Source organism: Ovis canadensis, chromosome 4 (assembly GCF_042477335.2).
Source record: "Ovis canadensis isolate MfBH-ARS-UI-01 breed Bighorn chromosome 4, ARS-UI_OviCan_v2, whole genome shotgun sequence".
Taxonomy (NCBI): Eukaryota; Metazoa; Chordata; class Mammalia; order Artiodactyla; family Bovidae; genus Ovis; species Ovis canadensis.
Window position 1 is genome coordinate 41,687,856 of NC_091248.1, and position 21,657 is coordinate 41,709,512.

General features: G+C 36.7%; 1 protein-coding gene across 20 annotated transcripts in view; it reads left to right on the forward strand.

Moving 5' to 3' along the window:
* Window positions 1-21,657, forward strand: part of HDAC9 (histone deacetylase 9) — a 1,067,281-nt gene that overhangs the window by 465,330 nt on the left and 580,294 nt on the right. For 13 of the 20 annotated variants that reach the window (XR_011256609.1, XM_069587626.1, XM_069587611.1 and 10 more), the window contains one exon: window positions 15,476-15,538. Coding sequence is in view for 19 of the 20 variants with exons in the window: in XM_069587626.1 (XP_069443727.1) it covers window positions 15,476-15,538 (63 nt within the window). In the remaining variant the exon portion in view is untranslated. Of the gene's footprint in view, window positions 1-14,875; window positions 15,240-15,475; window positions 15,539-21,657 lie in introns of those variants that run through there. The other 7 variants (XM_069587613.1, XM_069587629.1, XM_069587614.1 and 4 more) reach the window with 4 other exon arrangements.

Here is a 21,657-nt window from a genome sequence, read left to right on the forward strand (position 1 = left end):
AGAGGCAGAACCGTGGCCCCTGATCTTCTGTAACAAATGTCAGCATGCCCAATCACACTGTTAAAGGGTCTCCCTGGCTGACACTTTTCAGGGGTATATTTTCAACTATGGCCCCTCTGCATGGATATTGCTTGTATTTTTATATTGATCTTAGTTATCTTCCAGCACTAAATATTTAAGATGTTACTCTAGTATTCAAATTTTGAAAGTTAATGTGATAAGATAAAAATATTATTAGGGGATTAAAAATATGAATTATGAAGGAATACTCTTCCTCTGTAGCTATGAAGGGATTCTCTTCCTTCATAGTTATGAGGGATACTGTGAAGGAATAGTATCCTTTCATAATTCATATTGAACCCTTATTTATTTTATCTTATTCTTTCTGGGACTACATGACACATTTGTTAGGACATAGTTTGAGGATCCAGGGGACATGATTTCTGTTCCCCCTGGAACACAAGATCAGAGCAGTCCAGAGGGAACACTGACACCAAGGCCTGCTTGGCTCTACAGCTCATGCACTTTCCCTGTGCTCAGTTGTGGCCACTCTCACTTCACTTGAACACCTAAGGGCCTTCTTCCCAGAAGCCACTGAAAGAATGACTATTTGTCAAAGGGAAAAATTTGTTGTATAAATATGGTGAAATTGAAGTTGCTCAGTCATGTCCAACTCTTTGCGACCTCATGGACTGTAGCCTACTATGTTCTACCCTCCATGGGATTTTCCAGGTAAGAATACTGGAGTGGGTTGCCATTTCCTTCTCCAGCGGATATTCCCAACCCAGGGATTGAACCCGAGTCTCCTGCATTGTAGGCAGACACTTTACCGTCTGAGTCACCAGGGAAGTCCCTGTATAAATATAGGAAACTCTTTAAATTAAAAACAGAACACAGCCTAGTATATTTTCCAAGTATTGATCAGAACTGTTACTTTTGCTGCTGCTGCAATTTTCCAAGTAAGAAAATTATCCAGAGAAAAAGAAACTGAATTATGTGTTTGATATATGCTACAAAGAAAGAAGGGGGAAAGTGTATGGATGCTAATGGGTAAGAAATAGGTGCTTAGGTTTGAAGCAAGAAAAAAAAACTGACTTCTGATTTCTGTGTGGGAAAACAAAGGCATCAAAGGGTGGTGTGTGAATGAATGTCTCAGAGAGCAGGCCATGATTCCTAAAGTGAGGCAGAGATCATTTCATGTAACTAGAAAGTACATTATAAGAAGCATTGATATAATCACTCTTGGGATACAGGGGTTTTGAAAAAAATAATGAAAAATGAGGCCAGTTTAAAAAAAAAACAGGAAAGTGAATGTTAAAAAGATATCTATTTGATAGTGTGTTCTGATTTATGAAATGTGTCAGTAGACATCATCATTGTCATGATCATAGGAAGATACTGGGAAGCATGTGCTTAGAGGGAAGTGTGGCCACATTATCTAATGTGTCATTCAACTTACCCCCATGTTAAGAAGCTTTATCCTGGAAAACAAGAACTGCTTCTGGATGTACATAGTGGCTTCTGGGAGATTTTATTTTTATGGAAATAAAATTAAAAATTTTTACAAATCAAGTACTTTGTCTTTTCCATCAGATATTCTAAGATTGACACTACATTACTAACTCGGTTAAAATTCAATGTTAATAGATTTTATTATTAGAAAAGATGATATCATGGCTGCCTATACATTAAACTCAAGGTCACAGATTCAAATTTTTGAATATCATCTTAATCTTGCTCTTTCTTTTCAGTTGATTTGATCATATACATTTGGATGTCTGAAAGCCAATATACTCTTCTATTTATTGATTCTACTAGTTAAACATTTCTGAGATGTATGATAATCCATGGTTCAGTTAAAATAACAAAAAGACTACTTGAGATTTATCGTAGACTGGATATTAAAATAGTGATGATAGGTGTTGCCCCATAAGATACAAAGGCAGCCATATAAGCATAGTTTCTGAGAGTAATTGTGAGTTCTCATGCCTTGTACTGGTTTAAGTTTTCTTTTCTTTCTTTCTTTTTTAATGTAACATGCTCTGTATGGTTGATCCTGTTTTGCATAAGGTACATGTTTTAAGTGAAATGCCTGAGGTTCTTAAATGATATTTCCTACTAATGTTTTCTCCTAGCTTATAAAGGGAAACACTAAATTATGTTTGAGAGTTGTCTGCCATTTATTCCTCAGAACACTATTGTTCTTAGACTTTAGTTTACTTTAACTATAGGAAGACTTGCATCTACCTTGGGAAGAGTAGGAATCCTGATAGACTGGGTTCTATCAAGATAATACTTATTTATTAATAATTCAAATAATCAAAAAGTTATAAATTTCAATCTAAGTAAGGTGTTGACTTTAAAATGTGTGAATTTGACTTCCAAATGGTCCCTTCTGCTTACCGGAAGTTCTATTGAAAGTTTCCTTCAGAAAAATGCCAAAATAAAAAGACAGCAGTCCCCATTTCATTATAAAAAACAGGTTGCTATAGCTTCAAGTTAAATTACTAATATTAGCTTATTGGTTTTTAAATAGACACAGCCATCTGGAATGAAAACATTAGCTGGTGGGGGTAGGGGAATGCTCTGTGGTTTGAAGATATTCCTAGGTTTTGATTAAATGACAAACAAAAAAGTAGCTCTGTGTACCCAGTGAAGTTTTTGTGTTTCATGTGAGTGTCATTATTAATCTCTCTTCCTTATATTAAAATATCTAAATTGGTCTTACAAAGTATACATAGAAAATAGCCTGGAATATATCAATCACCCTCTTGTTCATTATTTACATTTCTTATTTTGCAGTTATCAATGAGTTTTCTAATACACATGGTTTATCTATCACTCTGAAGAGTTATATATTAATATGAAAAGAATTCATTCTAATTTTTATCTAGCTTATATAACACTCAATTTTTCTCCTTTATGAAACAGCATAAACTATTAATCTTTATATTTTTTTTCTTTAACTTTTTATTTTGTATTGGTGTATAGTCAGTTAACAATTCTGTGGTAGTTTCAAGTGGACAGGAAAGGGACTCAGCCATACATATGTATGCATGTATCCATTCCTCCCAAACTTATCTGCCATCCAGCCTGCCACATAACATTGAGCAGAGTTCCCTGTGCTATACAGTAGGTCCTTGTTGGTTATCCATTTTAAATACAGCAGTATGTACCTGTCCATCCCAACTCCCTATCTATCCCTACTATCCATCCTTTTCCCCCAGCAACCATAAGTTCATTCTCAAAGTCTGTGAGTTTACTTCTATTTTGTAAATAAGTTCATTTGTATCATGCCTTTTTAGCTTCCACATAAAAGGATATCGTATGATGTTTCTGTTTCTCTGTCTGACTTCCTACACTCAGGATGCCAGTCTTTGGGTCCATCCATGTTGCTGCAAATGGCATTATTTCACTTTTGATGGCCGAGTAATATTCCATTGTATATACATGCCACATCTGTTGGCATTCCTCTGTTGATGGCCATTTAACTTGCGTCTGTGTCTTGGCTCTTGAAAACAGTGCTTCAGTGAACATTGGGGTGCATGTATCCTTTCGGGTTATGTTTTCCTCCAGATGTGTGCCAGGAGTGGGATTGCAGAGTCATATGGTATCTCTGTATTTAGATTTTTAAGGAACCTCCATGCTGTTTTCCATAGTGGCTGTATGAGTTTACATTCCCACCAACAATGTAGGAGGGTTCCCTTCTCTTCACATCCTCTCCAGCATTTATTGTCTTAATGATCTTTATATTCTGATTTATAGTGTTATAGCTCATCCTGAGAAATAGGAATTATCTTAGATCAGAATATAAAAGTCTAAGTAGGCCTCCAATTATGTATTTATTGATTTATATATTAATAATGTGCTCTAATAATAATAATAAATACAGTATACTGGGTACCTATTATATTCTTGGCATAATGATATGAATTTTATATTCATATTTCTAAATATTAGGGCAATATTGCAAGGCCAATGTTAATATTCCCAGTTTTAAGTTGAGGGGATTTGAATATGCATAGTTTATCTAAAAAATTATATTAATATGATAAGAATTCATTGAAATATTTTTATCTAGCTTATATATACATTAATTTACATGTGATTCAGGAAAGTTAAGTAACTTATCCAAACTATACAGTTTATGAGTACCAAATAACTGACAGCTAAAAGTCAAGTCAAATTCTGTTTGAATCTAGAGCTTCTTCTCCATCCAACAAGTTAGATGATTTAGAATGTTATGTAGTTGCCCTTCATGTAAAAGTGATTCTGTGATTCTCATGAATCAAATAGAAATTATTATCTGAAGCCTGTTTCTAGTTCACATAATATATCTCTCTTTTCTTTAGAAAATATGTAAACATAACGTCCCCTCCTTCCGAAGATTTTAACCACGTAGGATCTCTTTAAAACTGAAAAGGAACTCTTTGGGTCAATGAGAATGTAAAGTGGAACTTATTTTGACTGGAGCTTCGATGATTTAGAAGAGTCCTTTCACTATATCCTGTGCAGTTGTTGCAACAGGAGCCAGGCTGGCCCTTAGAGCCAAGGAGAACCTTAAGAGTGTAGGCAAAATCTGGAAATTTCCTGAGTTTCATTCTGCATTTATCCATTTAAGCAACTCACATAAAGTGCTTATCATTTGGCTCCGCAGTGGCTTGGGCACGAGGATAAATGACATCTCTGTTCTTGACTTGCTGAGGTCTAGTGTGGGGAATAGATGTGTAAGCAGTGTTAAAATATCCAATGATTTATGTTATGGTAGAAGGAAGGACAAAATTCAGTTCAGTTCAGTCGCTCAGTCGTGTCTGACTCTGCGACCCCATGGACAGCGGCACTCCAGGCTTCCCTGTACATCACCAATTCCTGTAGCTTATTACTTAAACTCATGTCCATTGAGTCACTGATGCCATCCAACCATCTCATCCTCTGTCATCCCCTTTTACTCACACCTTCAATCTTTCCCAGCAGCAGGGTCTTTTCCAATGAGTCAGTTCTTCCTATCAGATGGCCAAAGTATTGGAGCTTCAGCTTTAGCATCACCCCTTCCAATGAACATTTCCTTTAGAATTGACTGGTTTGTTCTCCCTGCATTCTAAGGGACACTCAAGAGTCTTCTCCAACACCACATTTCAAAAGCATCAGTTCTTCAGTGCTTAGCTTTCTTTATAGTCCAACTCTCACATCCATACATGACTACTGGAAAAACCATAGCTTTGACTAGACAGACCTTTGTAGGCCAAGTAATGTCTCTGCTTTTTAATATGCTGTCTAGGTTGGTCATAACTTTTCTTCCAAGGAGCAAGTGTCTTTTCATTTCATGGCTTCAATCACCATCTGCAGTGATTTGGGAGTCCAAGAAAATAAAGTCTGCCACTGTTTGCACTGTTTCCCCATCTATATGACATGAAGTGATGGGACCAAATGCCATAATCTTAGTTTTTTGAATGTTGAGTTTTAAACCAGCATTTTCACTCTCCCCTGTCACTTTCATCAAGAGGCTCTTTAGTTCCTCTTAACTTTCTGCCATAAGGGTGGTGTCATCTGCGTATCTGAGGTTATCGATACTTCTTCTGGCAATCTTGATTCCCACTTGTGCTTCATCCAGCCTGGCATTTTGTATGATGTACTCTGCATATAAGTTAAATAAACGGAGGGACAGTATACAGCCTTGACTTACTCCTTTCCCAATTTGCAACCAGTCCATTGTTCCATGTCCAGTTCTAACTGTTGCTTCTTGACCTGCATACAGATTTCTCAGAAAGCAGGTAGGGTGGTCTGGTATTAGGATCTGTTGAAGAATTTTCCACAGTTTGTGGTGATTCACACAGTCAAAGACTTTGGGGTAGTCAATAAAACGAAGTAGATGGTTTTTTTTTTTTTTTTGAACAGCCTTGACTTTTCAATGATCCAACGGATGTTGGCAATTTGATCTCTGATTCCTCTGCCTTTTCTAAATCCACCTTGAACATCTGAAAGGTCTCAGTTCACCTACTGTTGAAACCTCACTTTGAGAATTTTGAGCATTCCTGTGCTAGTGTGTGAGATGAGTGCAATTGTGCAGTAGTTTGAGCATTCTTTGTCATTGCCTTTCTTTGAGATTGGAATGAAAACTGACCTTTTCCAGTCCTGTGGCCACTGCTGAGTTTTCCAAATTTTCTGGTCTATTGAGTGCAGCACTTTAACAGCAGCATCTTTTAGACATAGCTCACCTCCACTAGCTTTGTTTGTAATTAGGTCCTTTCATTCACACCAGTTCAGGTCAGGGAAGGCTTTTCTGGGGAGATAAGCTTTGGGCAGAGTTCTGAAGGGTGAAATGGATATACTACTTTTTTGCTCTTGATAAATGGTGAGCCAGCAAGAGCCATTATCTCCCTTCCATGAACTTAGCAAATATGAGACTTTTTTATGAGGTGAGTGGGAAAAAATCCAGAAATATGCTATCTGTAAAAGCCATACTTAAAAGGAAACAAATGGTATTACTAAGGGAATAGGTCACTGTCTATCAGAGTAGTTGAGGAGATTAATAAGGGAATCAGGAAGAATCAGACAATTAGAACAGATTGATCACTGGTAGTGAAAGTGAATTTGTAATTTAAAAAACTCCAAACAGACAAAACTCTAGGATTGGACAGATTCACAGATGAATTCTAACAAACGTATAAAGACAATCTAATATTGTTCCTTCTCAAACTATTTCAAAAAATTGAAGAAGACAAAACATTCCCAATTTAATTCTATAAGACCACTAGAATCTGATATCAAAACCAAAGACACTTCTAAACATAATTATAGGAAAATATATTTGATGAATATAGATGCAAAAATCCTCAACAAATATTATCAAACTGAATCTAACAATACATAAAAACAGTCCTATACGTTTTAATCAAAGTACAGGACGATCAAGTTGGATTTATCTCAAGAGACTCAAGGATGGTTTAATATTTTCGAACCAATAAGTGTGATACATCATATTAACAAAAGGAAGGATATAAATCACATGATAATTTCAATACACACAGAAAAAGCATTTGACAAAATTCAACATCCATTAATGATAAAAATTTTCATTCTATAAGAAATTGCTGTAGAGGGAACATATCTCAATATAATAAAGAATATTATGGAAAACCCACAGATAGCATCATGCTCTACAGTGAAAAATTAAAAGCTTTTACTCTAAAATTAGGAACAAGACAGGGATCCTCCCTTTACTGCTTCAACTTAAATGCAGTATTGGAGCTCCCAGACAATCAGACAAGAAAAGAAAGTCATCCAAATAGGAAGGGAGGAAGTAAAGCAGTCACTATTTGCAGGTGACATGATACTGTACATAGAAAACCCTAAAGTCTCCACAAAAGAATAATAGCAAAATAAGAAATAATAGCAAAACTAAACAAAGATAGTGACATCTGGTCCCGTCACTTCATGGCAGATGGAAAAACAGTGGAAACAGTGACAGACGTTATTTTCTTGGGCTCCAAAATCACTGCAGATGGTGACTGCAGCCATGAAATTAAAAGGCGCTTGCTCCTTGGAAGAAAAGCTATGACAAGCCTAGACTGAGTATTAAAAAGCAGAGACATTACTTTGCCAACAAAGGTCCATCTAGTCAAAGGTATTCGGTTTTTCCAGTAGTCATATGGATGTGAGAGTTGGACCATAAAGAAGGCTGAGCACTGAAAAATTCATGTTTTTGAACTGTGGTGCTGGAGAAGATGCTTGAGAGTCCCTTGCACTGCAAGGAGGTCAAAACAACTCAATCCTAAAGGAAATCAATTCTGAATATTCATTGGAAGGACTGATGTTGAAGCTGAAGCTCCAATACTTTGGCCACCTGATGGGAAGAACTGACTCACTGGAAAAGACCCTGATGCTGGGAAAAATTGAAGGTAGGATGAGAAGGGGGTAACTGAGGACGAGATGGTTGGATGGCATCACTGACTCAATGGACATGAGTTTGACTAAGCTCCAGAGATAGTGATGGACTGGGAAACCTGGTGTGCTGCAGTCCATGGGGTCGCAAAGAGTTGGACATGATTGAGCAACCCAGCACATTGTTCTCAACTATAGTATCTATCCAGATCATAATTATGAATATTAATTTTTGGCAATCAGAATCACATCTATTTCCAAGAGGATAAATATTAAAGGTGCTGCTACATAAGAATGAAACACAGTTTGTAGTATAATATAAAATTAAAAATTTGAAGTTTACCAAATAGCAAAGTTTAGAATACTGATTTTACTTAATTGGAATTCTCCCCAAATTTTTATTTTCATAGCCTTATAGCCAAAAATAGCATTTTTTTCTTGCAACTAAGATTTCTACTAAAAGTTTCTAGTGTTATAAATACCTTGTATATGCATAGTTTGGTAAACATAGTATAGATTAGCCAAGGATATACAATTTGAAATACAAAATCAGTATTAAATGGTCTTCTTCAGTCTATTATCAAGTTTATTTTCATTTTGAAAAACTGTACTGTAATAATAATGCTTAATTTGAAATTAGACCCAAAATAGATAATTTATTCATATCTTTAGCCATCTAATCATTACTTTGGAAAGGATGATCTTATCTGCGGCGGCTGCTGCTGCTAAGTCACTTCAGTCATGTCTGACTCTGTGCGACCCCATAGACGGCAGCCCACCAGGCTCCCCCATCCCTGGGATTCTCCAGGCAAGAACACTGGAGTGGGTTGCCATTTCCTTCTCAAACTTCATTGTGCATCAGAATCACTGGAAGGGCTTTTATAATTCAGATTTTCCCCACAGATTTTCATTTAATAGTTCTGACCTAATAAATTGTATTTCTAACAAGTTCCTGGATGATCCTGATGCTCTATAATCCTCTAAAAATAGAATAAATCATGGATCAATCCATCCAGTTTGAAGGGGAGAGATAGAGAAGAAATGATTTTCAGTCAAAACAAAGCCAACAACTCTAAGGTTTTTATGGAAGTTGTTTTGTTTTCATTTGGAACAGTCTCCCTGGAATTTCACTGCTCATGTGTTTTTGCAGACCCTTTGCATCCAGGGAATTTTTCCTTATCTGAAGATCATCTGGTAATCAATTAGGTTGTTATAGAGGAATGACCTGTAAATTGATTATCTACTATTTAATAAGAGGGCTTCCCTGGTGGCTCAGTGTAAAGGAGCTGCCTGCCAGGGCAGAAGACAGGAGTTCAATCCCTAGGTCAGGAAAATCTCTTGGAACAGGAAATGGCGACCACTTCAGTATTCTTGCCTGGGAAATCCCATGAACAGAGGAGCCTAGCAGGCTACAGTCCATAGGGTTGCAAAACAGTCAGACATGACTTAGCAACTAAACAACAGCAACAAATTTAATAAGAATTTTTCATGTTTTTCCAAGAGACAGAAATTTCAGAAAAATGAGCTACTTAGTTCAAAATAAAAATTAGTACATTGTACTCTCCCTCTCCTTGCTGACAATACTTTGAGAAATGTGAGGATGGGAGAAGCAGCAAGATGAGTGAGTAAGAGTACATGGAGGCGTTAAAGCTCTGGATGAGTAATTTATAGCTTCTTATAAAGCACTATTTACTATTTCAGGCAAATGAGTTTTAAATCTTATTGCATCTAGATTCTAAAACCATAGGATTTGATAGTACATGAAAAGTCTCTGCTTGATTATAGATGAACAGAGGATGTATTATGGTGGAGGAATAGATCAGATTATAGCACCTTCTTTGCTTTTTTTCCAGTGGAGTTTTCTGTATTCATTTTATTTGTGGAAATATTTTGATGCCCTATAGAGTTTTTAAGCTATAATTTAAAATTTTAAGTAAAATTGAATTTAAATGTTTAATTAAAATTTTTCATCTTCCTATATATCCTTAAAAAGAATTGGAATTACCATAATTACTTTTGAATAATGGTTTGCATTAGGATTCAATGCCTATTTTAAATATTTTGCCCTATTCTTTTTTACTTATTAAGTAAATGTAATATTTAGATCAGTTTCAAAATGTTTATTAAATTGAATTGAAATTTATTATATTAAAATTGTAAAACTACCCATCTATTCTAGCCTCACATTTGTATTAACTTGTTATATTCTTATAAAATGAAAGGTAGTATCTTTTTTTCCTAGTCAGTAAAATTGGTTTTGCAAATACCCAGAAGGAAACTTAGTCACATTTCTTTACAGACTTTATTGAGAGGGTGTGAGAAGAATTACTTCAATATTCTTGATATTTAAGTTCTTAGATAATAGAGGTAATCAATATACTTGGTAATTTTAATGATGCTGTTTTCCCCCCAGAAACAAGTGGCATCTATTTTATGTAAGTGTCTTGTGTCTTTTTGCTCTAAATTAAGTTTTCACTATCAAGAGTTGAAAGACAAGTCTGCTAATGACAAAATGGGCTGAAAGAATGCATGGATGAAATATAAATAAACCTGAAATTATATAACTTGATCAGAGTGAAGAAGATCCATTATTTGTACCATTCTGTGTGGATTGCCCTATCTGGGGACCTCTGAGAATGGATAGTTACTCTTTTGAGTTTCACTTTATTTTATTTTGTATGACTATAAAAGCGTGGTGAATATTTTTATAAATTGTAGTTTGAGGGAAAAATGTAAATGTAAAATGACAAGAGATTTATATTATGTCAATACAGATGGTCCCCAATGTCAGTGGTTCAGTTACCGAACCAGGTTCATCCTGCTGACACACAGCAAGCCAAAACGCTGAACCCCTGGATATGTTCAGCAGAGAGAGGCCTTATTGAAAAGGTAGCCCGGTGAGAAGACAAAAGAACAAATCTCACAGACCAAGGGCTAGGGGTATCGATGGGATAAATAATAAGAAAAGCAGGGGCATCTGAGGCATGGGGAGTTTTGGAAGCCTGGGGAAAGGTGATTGGAAAAAGTGCAATAATTATCTTTAGGTGCAGGTGCAACTAAGCTACAGGCTCCTACACATTCAAAAGGTCACTTTGTGAACACTGGGCATGACCATTTGAAGAGTCTGTGGTCCTATCCAGTCTTAACCAACTCAGCTCAAATTATATGCAGCTGACTCCAGGTTTTTGGAAAACTTCTTGGGGAAGCATTTTACTGTTTAGGCCATGTGCTCTTGGAGGACATGCAAATATTAAAACAACCTTGATTAGTCCAGGCAGGTGAAATAGATTTGACTAATCACTATGCATGGTTTCAGTTCCATTTACCAGTTTTCAACTTTACCACAGTGTGAAAAAGATAAGCATTTAGTAGAAACCATAGTTTGTGTTTTTATCTTTTCTGTGCTAGCGATAGGCCTTTTGATATTTTCTGAAGATGCTGGGCAGCAGCCATGAGCCACAGTTCCTAGTCAGCCACAGTGACCGCTGGGTAAATAACCAATATGCTTAAAAACATTTAGTTTTCACTTTCAGCATAGTATTCAGTCAATTACACAAGATATTCAATACTCCATGTAAAATACGCTTTGTATTAGATGCTTTTGACCAACTGTAGATTTCCATAAGTGCTCTGAGCCTGTTTAAAGTAGGCTAGGATAAGCTATGATGTTTGGTGGGTTAAGTGTACATTAAACACATTTGACTTACTGATATTTTTCATGAAGGGGTTTATTGGGAAGTAACCACAACTTTAGTCAGGGAAATTCTGTACTAGGATATTTTTTTTAAAGAGAAAGTATGTGTTTTTTAAAAATATATATTTTTATTTATTTATTTGGCTGCACCAGGTCTTAGTTGCAGCATGTGGGATCTAGTTCCCTGACCAAGGGTTGAACCCAGGTCCTCTACATTGGGAGTGCGGATTCTTAACCACTGGGCTTCCAGGGAAGTCCCTGTACTGGAATTTTTGTCATCTCTCTTATATGTTTATGACTAGTTTTATGTATTCTGTTTAAAATCACTGAGACAATTGAATGATTCTATTTTTCAAAAGGAGATAATATCAGAGTTTATTCTGAATGTCTCAGATACTTATTTGCATTATAAGGAATGAAATGGTAGGCTTGAGAACATGAATGCTGATCCTGCTAGGCTTGACTACCTGTTAGAAACTAAGCAAGTCTCTTTTGTTAGAACTCCATTAATGAATGCTTTTTGCATCCTTCATAACCCTAAAATGTTTCTTTACTTTCTTCATGTGTATATTAGGGAGACCATTTGTATTAGATCAATTTTTTTTCCTTCCCGTTTTACTGAGATATAATTGACATACAGCACTGTATGTTTAAGGTGTAGGGCATAATGTCTTGACTTACATAGAGCGTTAATGATTACCACAAGAAGTTTAGTAAGTATTCATCTGATACATCATCATCTACTATAGATACAAGATAAAATGAAAAACATTTTTTTCTTGTGATGAGAACTCTTGGAATTTACTCTCTTCACAACTTTTTAAAATAATAGACAACAGTGTTAATTATATTAATCATATATTAATTAACTAATTATGTATTATATAATGATTATGTTGTACATTACATCCATATTCTTTCTCTTATAACTAGAAGTTCGTACCTTTGACCACCTTCATCCAATTCCTTTCGCCTTACCCCTCTACTCTGGTAATCACAAATCTGATTGTTTTTTTTAATGAGTTTGTCTTCAAAGTATGATTGATCAACAACACTGTGTTAGTTCCTGGTGCACAGCATAATGTTTTGAGATACTTCCATACATTACAGAATGATAGTGATGATAAGTCTAGTTATCAGCTGTCACCATACACCATACTTTTTTCCTTAATTTTTGTTTTAACACAAGAAGTCATTATTCAAAAGATATCATTATTCAAAGTAAGCAGATGAAAATTAGGCTGCTCTGGTTCAGGGAAGAACCTCTTCTGGAGAACACTATGAGTCAGCTCCCAGGTACCCTGGCGTCCTGTGGTAGAGAGAATTTGGACATCATTATAGATGTCCTCCCAGATCTAAAATGCTGTGATTGGTTATATAATCTCTAAGGTGCCGGATCCACAGAATTTCCATTTCTGGAATTTTAAACACCAATTTCTTAATAGAGTGAAGGTTTACTTATAATAGCAGATGAAATTAGTTTTTCCCATTGACAGGAGCATAAGGTTTTCTTGTTTTCCTTAAGTCATTGGAATAACTCTTTTTAAAAAACTTGTAATTTATCTGTTCAATGTGTGTGTGCTAAGTCGCTTCAGCCATGTCCGACTCCTTGCGACCCCACGAATTGTAGCCCACCAGGCTCCTCTGTCAATGGGATTCTCCAGATAAGAATATTGGAGTGGGTTACCATGCTCTCCTCCAGGGGATCTTCATGACCCAGAGATCAGACCCAGGTCTCTTAAGTCTCCTGCACTGGCAGGTGGGTTCTTTACCTTTGTCACCACCTGGGAATCGTGCAATAAATAGAAGTTAATATATGAAGGAAGGAAAATTTAGTGCCATTTTTTAACAGTGCCTATTTAACCTGCCTATTGACTTAACATGCTTCCTCCTTTTCACCAAAACTCTGTCTCCTTGTTCTTTTTCTTCTGCCTCACACTCTGGTTGAGGAACATTCCTCCTTCATCTGATTGTCCTGGGAAACTTGAAACACTCTGCTGTTTCCCTTTCTTTGTGTGCTACCAGTGCCTTAGGGATTTTATTTTTCCTTTAGAAAAAGGAGACTATCTCCTAGACCATTGGATTTTCACTTTGGGATTTGCCCTTGGAATTTGCTGGAAGCTAGCAAGTCAATTTATGATGTAGAATTTATTCCTCACATATAAAAGATGTTGTAAGGATACACCAGAAACTATAGAATTTTTAATACTAAATTCTCTAGCTTATTTACTTTATAGGTGAGTTCCACAATATGTGTTGGTCTGGGTATATATCAACTATTATAAATACTATTTCTACAGAAAAGTGAGATCTGTATTTCAGGCAATCAGTGTAGAGATGAATACTGAACATTCAGAGCTGGGGACTGACTGTATATATTTATTGAACCACAGGTGCTTACATGCAGTAGTTCTGCACTATCCGTAAGAAAAGTACCAACATAAGTACCAACATGTTCTTTTCCTTTTGCAGGTGAATTGAATTTAGCCTGAAAGGCTGAAATGGAACATTTTTAGGTCTAAGTTGTATATATATATGTGTGTGTGTGTGTGTGTACACACACACACATATATATTCATATATACACACATTAAAAAATTTAGATACATTAGAAACTGAATAGGATATAATAGATAGGTGGTACTAAGATTGCATTAAGATTTGTGAAGCGGATAGTTGCCTTACATTAAACAGCAAGTAAAAAAATCAAGCCAGTCCTTCATAAACATTTTGTTCTGGGATGTGCTTGTTTTCTGAAACTACCTCTACTAAATCTCCTGTCAGTCTTGAAACTAGAAGGCAGAAAAGCTTCTAGTGCTACAGCCAACTGCAGTGTAGCCAGAGAAACAGGCAACAAAAATAGAACACCAGGATTGCTGTGCGTGGGTGAGGCAGAAACCACATTATGAGCAAAAGCTTCCAGTATTATTTTAGAACCAATACAGAGCTCTGCACTTCTCTCCTCTCTCTTCCAAAAACACATACTACAAAAATAAAATGAAATGAAATGTATGTGCATTTGCCCTCTTAGAATTATGATTCTTGATTCTCTCCCCCCAGCCCCCCACCTTCCTTTCTTTGGAAGCAAAACGCCTGTATGGAAACAGTGTGTAAAACAAGCTTGAAGGGAGGAAAGAGTTAATGGCTTTTAAGGCCCTGCAATAGAGAATTATGGTTTGAAAGATAGAGGCTGGACAGCTGGGTTTGCTGGGGTATTTTTAAATGCATTAATGCAGGCTCCAATCACTCGGCCATGCTTGACCTATTTTTGGCTCAGGCCGACCATTGTTCTATTTCTGTGCCTGTGGGCCATGCTGTTGTTGATTCATATGCAAATGGATTATCACTAGCTTTAGCCAACTTGAGCTGAGAGAGACCAGAGAGGAGGAAGAGACACACACACAGATAGCAGAAGGGCACCGGCTGAAGCCACTGGCAGGACTGACTGACGCTTCCTACAAGGAAACTCTAGCAGCCTGAGGAACTATAAGCCAGGTTTAATTGGTTTCTTTTTCTCGTGGGTAGAGTTAATATTTTTCTACTTACTCTGACAAAGCAATAACCCTGAAGCACACTCCTAGTTCCCACCTGCTTTTAGTTTCCGGGATAGCCTAAACTCCAGAGAGCCCTAGCATCCACCGGGTCCTTTCTGCTTTGTACACAGGTTGGTAACATAGGAAGGTGCCCAGGTCTTCTGAAAAGTGCGTGTCCCCTGAATAGAAAGGAAAGCATTGTTGAAGTTGATCCTCTGCTGCTTTTCCTTGGGGAGGAGGGAGGACCAGCCAGGGTAGCTCCTGGGGCCCGTGCACTGAGCAGCGATGAATCTTTCATGTAGCTGAAGTAAGAGTCATTGGAATATGCTGCAGACAATTTACGAGACTGACTCGTGTTTTTCTTCAGATGGGGTGGCTGGACGAGAGCAGCTCTTGGCTCAGCAGAGAATGCACAGTATGATCAGCTCAGGTAAGATCTTTCTTCATCACTGAGCCGTTGTCTATGTGAAAAGGGGGCTGACTTGGGAAATGCAGCTCAGGGAAGCGCCTCTCTTAAGGGTTTGCTGCTTTTTGGTGTTGGTGTTGCTATTTTCTTGTGCATCTGGAAGGTTTAACTTAGATCCCTTCCATTGCTGTTTCCGTGCATATTCAGTGTGCTCAGGGACAGGCTGCTTCTGAATGAAATCGCCAAGCTTCTGATGAAGGATGGGACTGAGATAAGTAAAATGTAGTTGGGGGTGTTTTGCAACTGACTGACCGTGCAACTAGAAAGAGGAGATGTGTACTGACTGTATGTGTGTTCTAGTGGGACTTTAAAAATCAGGTAAGTTCATATTGGGGCTGCAGTTTCCCTTGCAGCCGTCTCTAGCCAGATGATTTTGTATTTACGGTGTGCCTACAGAATCACATCTATTTATAGACCTACCTTTTGAAACGTGTTTGCTACAAGAGTTGCGAAGGTAGTTTTAATTTGGCTTTTTTTTTCTCCCGCAGCCCAAAATGAAACTTCTTAAGGATGAAATAAAATTATTATTAGTAGATGGTTATTTTAATCATCTTCAAAGCTTTTGGGGAGTCTAGCATTGTCAGGCAGATGCAATAGCATAACACACATATAAAGGTGTTATATGCAGGTGCAACATTTTAAAGAATAACAGAAACAGACTCCAATTTCTAATTTCTCTATTGTATATGCTTGTGCCTTCAAGAAGCTGAGCTGATGGGAGATGAAGCTTGTCAGCTTTATCAGTTTCTGTTTGTTAAAAGCGCAGACTCTCAGGGCAATAGCACAGTACTTGGGTACTTGTAATTGTTGCTTTTCATATTTATCTCTTACAGCTAGTTCCTAAAGCTTGAGGGACTTTTTGTCTTGGTTCTCTTCCGAATGCTTCAGTCTAAATTGGCTTAAAGTTCTCCCTCACATCTTCTGTGTTTCTGTGTGGGCTTAATCATAATTATAGATCACCACCTAGATTTCCATATTAAGAATGTGGCATAAAGCAGCATTTACTTGGTAGAACTAGATGGGAAAGAAAGATTCCACAGGTTGGCTTGATATCTGTTTTAGCATTGAACGCCTTCTCATCTCTGTATCTGTGTTTGAAGCAAGTTCTCTTTGAAGCTCGGTTATTTGGAATGATTTTAGGATCCTTCTGTTCCAGAGTGAAATATCAGTTTTGGGTCATTTTGGTATGTTCACACTTAAGTGACAGGACTTACATTAATTCGTAGTGCCTGCTTATTGAAAGCAAACATACCAGGATTTCAGTATAGTTTATCACCTTTGCGGCTGCAAAGCTTACAGAAGCATGAGGAGGGGTCAGCCTGTATGTCTCTGATGGAACTGGGCACTTAGCATTTTATTTGTAAATATCTACCAGCTCTATTTAAATTACTATTTTAGATGTCTGTTCAGTACTACACTTTGTCCTTTTAGTCCTTATCTCTGTGTTGCAAGTTTACTATTTCTTTCATATGGTAGAAAACAAGCTGTGCCTTTCAAGCAGAGACTCTCTGCTAGCACTGTACCTTGCTACAGGTGTTTGCAAGCTTCACTTTTTCTTAGTATCTGATAATTATACACAAATTTACTCCAATTTCAGTTGAGATTGTCATTTTCCTGACATTTTGTGATTTTTTTTTTATACAAAGCAACAATATTTTCAAGCAGGGACCCGCTTGAGACTGTCTGTGCTGTTGTCAGTTTTACAGGAAGAAACATGTAAGCACCAATAAATGAAACGTGATGTCAATTGACATCCACTCCCAAACCTGTCTGGTAGAAATAAGGAAACTCCAAGTTCTATTTATTTTTAAATTTGAAACATAAAAACATTTGCGTTCTTCCTACCATGTCCTGTAACTTTTGGTTTTATTAGCATATTATTATATGCCCTTAAATTTAATTCTCTTGGTCTCGTATACTGCTGAGGTAGTGACTCTCAAAGGTGGTGTCACTAAGAGTATTTTACAAAAGCTGGTGTCTGGGGTCCGCCTTTACTGTTTCTATTTAAATTGTATGAGAAACAGCCTGGACACTGGGGTTTTTAAAATCCTGAGTAATTCTAATAGGCAGCAAACTTTGGTTATCACTGATATAGGGGAAAGGGGAAGTGATAGTGATGCTGGTGACCCATATTGGTAGGGTTTGCCTTTTAACTGCTAAATTAAGGGTATTTTGTTTATATTTAGCTACAAACTTTGTTCAATTCCTCCTTGGACCAGTGGCATAGTGGTGACTGAAAGGGTTAGAAATTGATGGAGTTTTTGGATCTGAAAGAGAAAAAAAACACTGTGGCAGTGCAAGGTGGAGGGAATACTATTCTAGGAGCTGAGAGCTCTGTGTTCTAGCCAGAGCTCTGCTGCTAAGTTGTGAAACTGGTTTACTCACTTGTAAACTAAAGAATAAAGATGTACTCCTGCTTACCTCTTGGCATTCCTGTGGAGGTCAAAGGTAACACGTTATTAATGTGTATTCTCACTATTTTTTATTAATACTTTTAGTGAATGAACTTGGGTTTCTGGTTCTTCAGTACCAAGATCTATCTCGCTGAATGAGCCAGATAAGCTATAGATTGTACATCACATGGGCAAATAACTTTTTATTTTGATAAATTTTCCTTAGTTACCTTATAAATCAGGGTTTGGCTTTGTTTTCCTGGTCTGATAAGAATTAAATTCTCTCCTTGAGCAAATGGTGACTTTTAATCAGAGTAGCGCGTGCGTGTGTGTGTGTGTGTGTGTGTATGCTATGAAATATTTTATTACATAATATTCAAAGGCAAAGAAGTTGCAGAATTAACAGTGAAATCCCAGCAGATTTCTTGAGATTAGTTGTTTGAAAAGCTATGTTTCCTTGTTACTCATTGCTTTACAGTTCCTATTTGTTTTTCTAGTTATATTGGATACTGTGCATTAATATCGATGACTTTATTTCAGAGCTCTTTATACATTATTGAATTACAAGTGCTTTTTATGGTTCCGTTTTTTCCTAATTCTGACCCAGCCACGCTAAACATCTAAGGTAGAATTAGGTTCTACAATATAGTCTGCTAGTGTTTCTTTCTTTTCTTTTCTTTTAGTAAAAATGCTTTATAGTATTGAATCTTGAGTTTGGCATGAGTGACACATCTTGCCAGGTCAGTCTCCACTTTTGTGGCCGTGTGGGCCAATATAAGCGATAAGCGGCAGAAGCTGAAGCATATACAAGCACTGACTCCGGTCACTCCGCAGTGGCTGGCAGAATACGGGGTGTTCTCCTGTTGCCAGGCTTGTTGCTTAATATGTTGGACAGCAGAGCCATCCGGATGATATTGGAATGATTATTATGAAAGAATTCCTAGAGTTTATACGGCATCATTGTAAAACACATTTACAATAAGGAAAACCCCTGTTTTCACTATGTATTTTTATTTTAGGGTATAAAAGAAAAACATTGAAATCTAAATTCTTAATTTCTTTTAAGGAAAATATCTCTTCCCCCTTTCAGAATCCTTTTATCTTCTTGGTGTGTATTATCAAGGGGAAATGAACATTTTAGATTCAGTAGTCATTTATGTCTACTTGGAAAGCAGAATCTAATTATGAAAATGTAAGTCTGTGAAATGCCCCTGTCATGTCAAGAATCACTTCTGGCATTCCCCATAATGACTATTTTTGCCATTCTCTAACTCAGGTTATCTTTACTTACAAGGGTGTTATCAATTGAAATATTTGATAAGTAGCAATCAAAAAGCTGGTTATGAGTAGGCCCATTGATAATGGGGACAAGAATGAGTATTTTATTTTTCTGTGGGGAACACAGGTGGCGTAATTGTTGTTATGTCCTTTAAGTAAGGAAATTCAATAAATCCCTCAGAAGACTATAATAAGCCCAAACTCTGAATTTAAAAAGGTGATTTTTGAGATGAGAAATTTGAAAATGTACTATATTATGTCTCACCACTGATCAATAATGAAGTAATCCTAAAATAGTATAAACTGTCTACCCCCACCCCCCGTCCCCAACCCCCCATACGCAACACTTAGCATTAACTGGGCAAAGAAAATGATTTGACCTCATGCAACATATCTCAGAAACTGACAATCAAAGGAAAAATGGAAGCAGGGATCTTTGATCAGAACTGAGAGACTTAACAGGACCTGAATTCTCTTCCTCCTTAGAATTTTACTGACAGGTTGATAACTTCTGAAAATTCTCACTAACATTCCCATAACTGGAGAGAAGCAAACTGAGTGGATATCCTCAGCTTGTGGTGGTGGTGGTGTTTTTTTCTTTTGACTGAGGAATAGTATATAAAGGATTCTGGAAGAGAAACTGGTGACATGGAGGAAGGTGAACAAATGCTCCCTCCAGAGAAATGAAGACTTCAGAGGAACACTGTCAATTGGAAACAAAAAGACCCATAGCTTTTTGCAGTGAAATATTCTTCCCCGATAACTAATATGATAGATCCCACTAAGAAAAAAACATCGATTTCACTGAGACCATGAAATTGTGTAATAATTTATTCCTGCAAGTAGAGCACCTTAGTAAGAACGTAAATTCCATAAAGCGGAAGCTCAAAGATAAGATGCTAAGCCAATAATATGGGATGAAAAAGGATATTTTAAGTCTAGGAAAACAAATTTGAATGAAAAAAAGCATGATAATTATAGAACAAAAATATTCATTAGAAATAGCAGGAAACATAATAGATACCAGTGAAAATTTTTACCAACAAAGAGGAAAGGCTGGAGACAGTCAGAGGGACTGAAAAAGGAAAATGGATTAAAGCAATTGGAGAGAAGTCAGTAATAAGACAGACAAAGACAGTGTACCACAAGGGTTATTATGTCCCTGAAGTTGATATTCCAAAACATTGAAAGAGAAGATTATTTTGTAAAAATAAAGAAAGATTATTTCACTGACAAGGGGAAAAAAAAGAAATCTGCATATTGAAAGAATTCTCCTCTTTTAGGAAAATTTGCTGCAAGTGCTCAGCACAGAGTCATATCCTAACTGGGCTATTGAATTTCAAATGCTAAATAATTCTTCAGGGGTTCAGGAAAGTAAAGCAAAGATCTGCAATGGGAGCAAGTGGGGGTGGGGAGAGAATGTGTGAAACTCAAGAAGGCTTATCAAACTTACCCAGCTCTCCATGCCAGAAGATAATGGAGGAAAAGCTCAGAAGCTGTAAAAGAAGTGCAACCTAATGTTCCACTCCAGGGAGATGTTATTAAAATATAGAGAAAATATGTAGGCAAGTTAGACATTCTCAACCACAATCCAGACGGCTTGACAGGGAAGCCCACACAATGGGGAAAAACAAAAATGAAAGAACTTTAAACAAAAGCAAAAAGTGAAATGTAGTCAGAGGAGGAGGAGAAAGCATAGTTAGGTTAATGGGGCAAAAATTGAATCCTTTTAAACAAATGTGAGACTGTGGTTGTCGGACAAAAAGCAAATTTTATGAAGTAGGGCAATGTAAAAATATTCCTAAAGCTCTCATCAATGTGAGGCATTGGGGAGAGGTGAGATGTGGGGATGTGTGAAAGCACTAATATTGGCTCCTTTCTGAGCAGGGACAGACTCCCTGCTGTTTAAAACAGAAACACATGGTTTAAAAAAGAGACTCCAAACACTGATTTCTTTTAAATAGTATTTTCATTTAATCTTAGACATATCTTTTTGGAAATAGTACCTCATATAGAAAGGAAGCATTTAGTATGTTTATTGTCTTTTCAAATGCAGTTTTTCATTATTAAATTCATTTGAGTTCATTTTTTAAAAATAAAAATAACCTTGGTGATATCTCATTTTATAAAAGTTTATTTTATCTATCTATCTCCCAGAATAATTCATATATAAATAGAAGAAAATCAGGAAGAAATTGTGCATAGTGGTGGTAGGGGGACTTTTGTTTTCATTGTCATGATTTTTACCATGTATGAATTTTTATAAAATGCCCATATTTTCTAAAGTGTTTTTTACACACCCACACGTGAAGCTACTATGCCGAAATACTAACACTGATTAACTGTAAGTATTAGATATGGAAGCTTGGTTAGTCTCCCACTGTAAGTAACAGAAAATCCTATTTGAAGTAA